Source organism: Montipora capricornis, chromosome 6 (genome assembly GCF_036669925.1).
Source record: "Montipora capricornis isolate CH-2021 chromosome 6, ASM3666992v2, whole genome shotgun sequence".
NCBI lineage: Eukaryota > Metazoa > Cnidaria > Anthozoa > Scleractinia > Acroporidae > Montipora > Montipora capricornis.
The window spans coordinates 67,357,396-67,364,895 of record NC_090888.1 but is presented as its reverse complement, the minus strand read 5'-3'; the positions used below and the strand labels follow the sequence as shown (position 1 = coordinate 67,364,895).

At 39.7% G+C, this 7,500-nt stretch overlaps 1 protein-coding gene across 10 annotated transcripts in view; it reads right to left on the bottom strand.

Annotated features, from left to right (window-relative positions):
* Positions 1 to 7,500, bottom strand: part of LOC138052974 (uncharacterized) — a 27,077-nt gene that overhangs the window by 14,898 nt on the left and 4,679 nt on the right. Inside the window, exons 1-3 of one of the 10 annotated variants that reach the window (XM_068899602.1) lie at positions 7,414 to 7,500; positions 4,078 to 4,362; positions 300 to 475 (exon numbers count right to left, since the gene is read on the bottom strand). The exon at positions 7,414 to 7,500 is cut by the window's right edge and continues 302 nt beyond it. The exons of 1 other annotated variant lie outside the window; for it this stretch is intronic. Coding sequence is in view for 1 of the 9 variants with exons in the window: in XM_068899601.1 (XP_068755702.1) it covers positions 3,363 to 3,405 (43 nt within the window). In the remaining 8 variants the exon portion in view is untranslated. Of the gene's footprint in view, positions 1 to 299; positions 476 to 3,362; positions 3,605 to 4,077; positions 4,363 to 7,413 lie in introns of those variants that run through there. 8 more of the 10 variants (XM_068899603.1, XM_068899609.1, XM_068899604.1 and 5 more) reach the window with 8 other exon arrangements.

Genomic DNA, 7,500 nt, shown 5'->3' with positions numbered 1-7,500 from the left:
CTAGCCTGCACACAGGCTCTCTCTGCGTATAATGGCGCGCGGTCAACGGCTGGGGAATCCGGAAGACCTTAGACAGCAATGACCAGAACCAGGTTTCTGACCAGCGGTTTTCGTTAAAACAATATTTTGCTGGAGGTGCTCAGTCTCGCGGGTTCAAAAAACCTTGGTTGTGGTCATTGTTATTTAAAGTTTTTCGGGGAATCCGGCAGCTGCTGATGACGCCATTTGACGAACGGAGAGCCTTTGTGCAGGCTACCAGGGTTCAGAGACACGCTAAAGCAATTGCCTTACAAAATCACCGTTTGGTTTGCTTATGCTTTCGTGTGGTCGGTGTTTGCTTTTTCAGTCGTGATGAAGTGTTCTGGCTACCTTTCCGAAGTACTGCTCGTAGTCCACGAGTTCGTCTTGATTACGTACCACTGGCTACGCGATGATGATAATGATGATGATGGTTTCTCTAAGCCTCACTCCGAAACTATAGAAAAACAATAGAGTCACTTGCAGAAGTGAAAATCATTATCAAAATCATCAGAAGTTACTGGTTAAACAGGCTGGCAAATGAAGAGAAAAAGGACGGCTCATTAAGACTTTTGATTAACAAAAAAGATCATTTTAATCAAAAGTCTTAATGAGAGAACACCACAAGCCACCGACAACTCAAGCAATGTACGTAAAGAAAAGCTGGAAAAAAAAAACAAACATGCAAGCTCTGGAAAAGTTAAAAAAATACGTCCGAGACCTGAAAATGAAACTGTCAAAGGTATAGGGAGTCAAAAAAGGAGAGGTAAAACCTATTGTTGTTGGTGCATTGGAAGCATTCTGACGAGGAAACTTGATGAATGGCTGGGGATTACCATAGGAATAGGGCTGTTACAGAAGATAACTTTGCAAGGCAAAGCAAGGATTCTCAGGAAGGTGTTGGATATGTCAGAAGGTTAAGTGATCTAAGGACCCTTAGTCGTGGGCGTGACTTGCTCCTTCGTGAAGATAATGTCGGTATAAGATCTGCCATTGCTTAAAGCCTTACAGTTCATAATATTAAATAATAATAATAATAATAAGAAGAAGAAGAAGAAGAAGAAGAAGAGAGGGAAGAACGCCGATATCCTGTTTTTGATTGACATGTAGTCGTATACCCTAAAATCAAGAGTCATCGCACCAGGCAAGGTTTTGTTTTATAATTTCAAAATCTAGCCTCGACTTTTAAACCTTTGAGTACGTAATCGCTAGAAAAGCGGAACTTTGTTAAGATGTTCTATACCATTTTATGATAAAAATCGATACCAAACAAATCTGCAAACGACCATCATGATGGAGAGTATTCAATTAACTTTTCCCAGAAATTTGCCGCTTTATGCAAAATTCACGTTCCCATGGCGCCTTGCTATATTTCGGAGAGCCAAAATGTACCAACTTGGATTAATTTTCCCATTAAAAAATTATGGATTTTTTCCACCACATCGTGCGGAGATAAACTAAGAATAGATCCAGGATTCGACCAGGATCCGAGCTAAGATCCAAGCCAGGATCCGAGCCAGGATCCTAGCCAGGATTCGAGCCAGGATCCGAGCTAGGATCCGAGCCAGGATTCGAGACCTAACCGAGACCTAACCTAACCTAACCGAGAGCTACCCTAACCCTAACTAGACCTAACTAGACTAGAACCAACCTAAATAGACCTAACCTAACCGATTCGAGACTTAACCTAACCGAGAGATTCGAGAATAAATAGCGGAGAAAGCTCATCTTAGCTCGAATCCTGGCTGGAATCCTGGCTCTGATCCTAGCTCGAATCCTGGCTCGAAGTTTAGGTATCCTCCATCGTGCGCTCTCATTGGTTATTTCGATGTTACATGTTTCCCCAATATCAAAATTTGAGGGAAAATGTTTAGTTAATGTTTGCACTTCAGTCCACAAACTTTGCTTTGATTTTCTAGCTCTCTTGTCTCGAAATCCCGAGTCGGTAGAATGCTAAAAGTGCTCTCCCGGCCGAAAAGCTTTTCAACTATACTCTTTTGTCTATACGCAGGCTGATCAGAATCGGGCATTGAGTATTTATTGTGAGTCGAGTATATTTTACCTTTGAAAACCTACTGACTGGATAAGAAAAGAGAAAAATATTATTTCTTTCAGGATATAAAATGTGAGCATGCAAGTAGACGCTTATGGCTTGTTTAACGAAAAGGAAAGAATTGGCCTGCAGTGGTATGATTCACTCGCTCAGAAAAAAGAATATTCTGCTCTTTTGCTAGTAGCCGGCAAACTGACCAACTTTAGAAGACTAAAGGAGAGAAATTATAATTTAAAGTGGCATTACAGGGGAAAGTGCAGCTAGTTTTAAAATATTTCAAAGTAGGAATCGCTGTTAAATAGCTTCATATATCAAAACTAGATAGTTCATTCATAGTTTAGTTAACTATTATTCCGGCCATGAGCGCACGTTGGATATGAATTGGCTATAACCAGTCTCGTTAAGGCATAGGTGCCGGCCGATACATTCGGTTTCCCGAAAAGTTTCTTACGACGCACAAAGATGACTCTAAAGCACTCTTAAAAATCTTTGAGTGAGCTAAAACGGGTAAACATTTCCTGAAAACAATATAGCTTCTGTGAGGACCGTAAGTTTACTAAAATAAAAGCCATTTCTCATAAATTGAATGGAAATGACATTTGAAAATTCAAGCGCAATCTCTGAACATCATGCTTAGCAAAGATTTACTGTTAATTATCTTTAATGCATTTATTCGTAAACAGGTGACAAAGCTAAATTAATGGAGGAAACCATAAGTATAGAGAAAGCATAATGCTACTGGATTCAGCATGGAAACAGAACGCAAATGATTTCTCATGTGAATCAAAGTATTACGGAATCGAAAAATACACTTTGATAAGTAGCACAAATTAAAGCACTCTTTAAAACGCACTAAGAGACGATATTGTCGAAAACAGATTAAAAAATTTTATCCTGAATAATTAAATAGACCTTAGCCTCATGTCGCAAACATCCTTATAAAGTGAGGGCCTTATAGTGGGCGAGGGAAAACTTTAAAAAACACAAAGGGCAACGAAATAATGTCTGAAGTCGGCAAGAAGAGCGGGACTCGTTTGAGTTTGCCTTAGACCCCGCAGTATGCGGTCTCTTCGATCTCCAATGATGGCTCATAAACAGATATTTTGCTATTCATGACGCCTTGGGCGATTACATCAGAAGTGTTTTTTTTTTCAACTGGCAGGAATAAAGGCAACGATTTTTGGAACTTTATTCAGTTCTGTGTTCCTGCTGTTTTGTGGTCTCTTCGCCGGGATGAAAGTGACAAACAAATCTTTTCGCGTTAAACTGTGTTTTGTCGAGGAATACATACCCGTACTGAAGTCAGTTCCCAATTTGCAAGAAAAAATTGGCATCTTGCATACTCAACCGCCACCTGTGAACCACAACCGCTAAGAACTGAGTTTTGCATGCATTTACTGCAACGAGGCTTACGCAAATATCTGCTGCATATAGAGCTTCACATTCAGATCTTTAAAAAAAAAATCCGCAAATTTATCTCTTAACTGAATACATGATCGCATGTTTATTGCTTAACATCGCATTGTCGTGAAATGTCAGCGTTCCTTGACAGCTGCTGCCTGCACCGGCCAAATGGTTTTTGACGACTCTCGACGAGTATTGTAAACAATTACCTTGACCTAACCAAACTGGCTAAATTTTTGACAAAGGAATAAAAAGTCAAACGAAAAAGGAGGCAAAGATTGCAACGCACACTGAGAAAATATTTCCTAAGGTTTTTGCTTATTTAGGGAAAAAGGCCGCCATAGTCAACAAAATCATTATACACATTATGGAAATTAACAGTTAAGGGCTCTTAAGCAGTAATGCCTAATAGGGAGGGCCTATAAAGTTCTGAATCTTTCTCACACTAAGTACCTACCAGCATTAAAACAAATACTTTTTTGCAAAGCCTCTTAGAAGAAAAGTGGATGAGCGAGACGAGTGGTCAACCGAAGGTCAAACCTTCTTCAAGACCTTCAAAGTAAAAGCTGAAAATTTAATTTTAACACGTCAATAAAACTTGCCTGCGTTTAACGTATGGCTGTATTTCGTTGACAGGACAAAGTTAAGTGTAGTTGTTCCTCCGTTTTCTTGCTCGCCCGGCAGTGAACTGAGCTATCAGTCTGGGACGTTATTCTAGTTTGTCGTCCTTTTCCAGCTGAAGAATTGTTTGTCGCTCTTAGTTACTCGCTAGGTTCTCCTGGACGATTGTTTCCTTAAAAGAAGTTACTACGTCTCTCTGAAATTAATGCTCGTTTGGAGCAATTACCGGACTTCAGTAGAAGGCACGTTTCGCTCTTTAAGAACTACTGAAGTAAACAAAATTAATATTTATATTCAGTCTTTCCAATTTTGAAAGCAAAATTACCAGACTGATAAATATGCAGCTAAATTACTTAATGACTAGTCACTAGGGTAAAGAGAGCCGGGGAATCAAAGAGCGTTTCAGTTATACTGCGGCTGCACGGTATCAAATTGCGAGAAAGAGGTTTTTAATGTGCTGCATGCAAAGCCTTATCACATGTAAATACTAAGTACTAAGTCGTTTTTTAAGTGTAACGCAACAAGAGTGAATTAGGCAAGAGTGGGTGGCCTCCCCAGCCTTGTCATAAATGAGTCATTTCTCAGAATACCCGTTCCCGCGAAAATCAGTTGTCGTGTCCCTGAAAAAAAAAAAAACATGGAAGAAGCAGCCACGGGTGACATGGCTTCGTTTGATAGGTTAAAATTGGCGGCCCTTTGATTGTTTCGCGCGCAAAGTGTATCTAAATATAAATCCATTTGTGACTGCACTGGGGCAAGACCGCAAAGTGATAGATCAACATCAGTGAAATGACCACACTTAACAGAACCTTGACAATAAAGTTGACAGTTACTTGTGAAAATACATTGTTCGTGAGAACCTGCTTAAGAATCTCAACTGGCAGAAGGCAACCCGAAGGCGATTTGCATAACAGGATGGGGTTGAATTTGGGATTCGGGACCACCAAAATCCAACCCGTGCTGAGAGCGGGATTGGAACCCAGCGCATGCGCGTGACGAAGCAATCTCGACATGCATTGAGTTGAAGACAAACTCATCTATTTTTGTAAATGGTTTGAGCCCCGGAGTCATACCATGATTAAGTGAAGTACGATCGTCCGGGTATTTATGTACATAATATTTTGTGTAAGTTAAATAAAATTAAATTGAAATTGAATACATCCTAACAGCAACATTTTGTTGTAGATATAACATAGTCGAAATAATCACTTTGGAAATCTGTCAATGGGAATCTGAAAAAAAGATAAAATGAAACAATCATTTCCCTTGCAAAAATAACCAAAAAACTACTTTCAGTGAATTAAATGCTATATGCAAGCTAAAGCAACAGTGAAGTTTGTAACACGTTTCAAGATCTTCAGTCAGCAAATGAGAACTGGCCACCAAATTAAGCGAAGCAAAATATAACCACTTAAAACATCGAAGGATAACTTAAATCGCTCATTAAATAAAAAAGGAGCCAAGGATGGGCCAAACTGAAGAAGATTTAAGGGGATTGCGATGGCGTTTTTTGAAAACCGTGTAGCCAAAAACCTTGTCAAAGTTGATATCCCTGTTGATAGGAACTGTGCCGGAATATAAATGAATATAAATTACAATTAGACATATTTGTTTTATTACCAAACGGTATTTTCGTAACAGAAGCGTAAAGAGCAATTCATATGCCGAAGAAGGCACCGAAGAACTCACTTCGGTGAAGCGCACAGTACACGCACGCGTGCTTGGAGATGCAAGTTAAAAAATCTTACCTCGAACTTAATACAAGTATTGCAAGCAGCAATTTGACCCTGAAATAAAGCAAAGGTAACTTTTACATAAGTAAAGTTATTAAAGATATGAAGAATTAAAGCAAAAAGACCAAAAAAGGAGCAAGTTACACACAGAACAACTCACCTTCTCCTTCCTTCGCTAAGACAAGCAAGCACATGGTTCCCTGCACATCCTGCGCATCCTAAATCATCCATTGGCGCATAACCACAATTCCTTGCCCCATATCACTGCGCATCCTAAAATATTTCCGTTTGTGCATACCACTGCGCATCCTAAATCTCCCATCTGCGCATAACCACAATTCCTTGCGTTTGGTAAGAAAAAGTGATTGCAAGCCCCTATAATGTAATCTTCTGCTGATTAGAGAGCTGCCTCACTCGTTCGATTCAGGCTCACTCGCTGCGGCAGCAATTAAGCAAAAAAGTTCGTTGATTTTTGACAAGTGACAAATCTTTGACTAACGTTTGCCAATAACTTGTGGATTTCATTAAGGAGGGATGACGATTCGCGTTTGCAGTCGACAGCAAACTGCAAGCTTCTGCTGACTTGTCATAAAACTTCCAGAATTCATTCGGTAATTGTCTCTTACTTTTCTCATTTGAAGAATTGCTCGATGTTTGTCGCTAAAATATGCAAATACGCATAATCGAGTCGAAATTAAGCAGGTTTTAGTGACTGGATGGATGTCTCGGCAAGGAAACCGCAATCAAGTTTCAACGAGACGTTTCTTGCTGCCGCAGTCCCCCCACCAAGTGCTGACAATGAATTGAGAAAAAGTCAATAGACTGATCCGCTAGACCTTAAAACTGGAAAACGGACGAGATTCGCACGGTAAGGAACCTCAGATTGATAGAATTTGAGTGGTACTTTGTAAAAACAGGCCTTTCACGAGAAACAAAGTGCTTGGCGACGGGAAAGGACAATTATTGTAAATGAAAGGACGACTAGTTTGTAAGAAAATTGTAAATTTAAACTGCGAAGGGAAACTAGTTCCCTAAACATCTATAGTTGCATCAATTTAACGCCTTTCATTTCAAATTGAGCAGTGAAAATTCAATGTTTGTTATCAGTTTAGCTGACGCCATAAAGAAATGTCACCTAATCGTTTCTTGTTGACATGTTAGATAATAGGTCTGCTCGTCTCTTCGGTTTTCGAAAGAGCAGAGTGATTTCATTCCGGGCTTCTATATATTGAAGGTCAAATTTGTTTGAATGCACGAAGTTGAAAATAATTGAATGACATCGATCACAAAGCTAGACAAGAAGGAAGTCCGACCCCCTAACCCGTAATTAAACCTATCAATACAATTTTGACTGGAATAGCAGTCGTCAAGACTGGCTAAAAAGCTACAGAACCTGACAGTGAAATAAACTTGTCACTAAACGATAATTGTCCTGGGCGGCATTATTTTGTTAACTTTGAAACCTTTGCCAAGTCGTTATTTTAGCAACGCAACCATTAGTGTTAACGCCCAGGCTTCGAATAAATGTCTTCCTTTTAAATTTACAACTACGCTCGCATTTCTTTTGAGAAACGGTTCACCAACCTCTTTTTGCCTTCTCCGAAACTGATGATGCTTCTCTGGAACGCCTGGAACGCACTTCGCTCTCAGTTTTGATACAGCTTTTCTTTT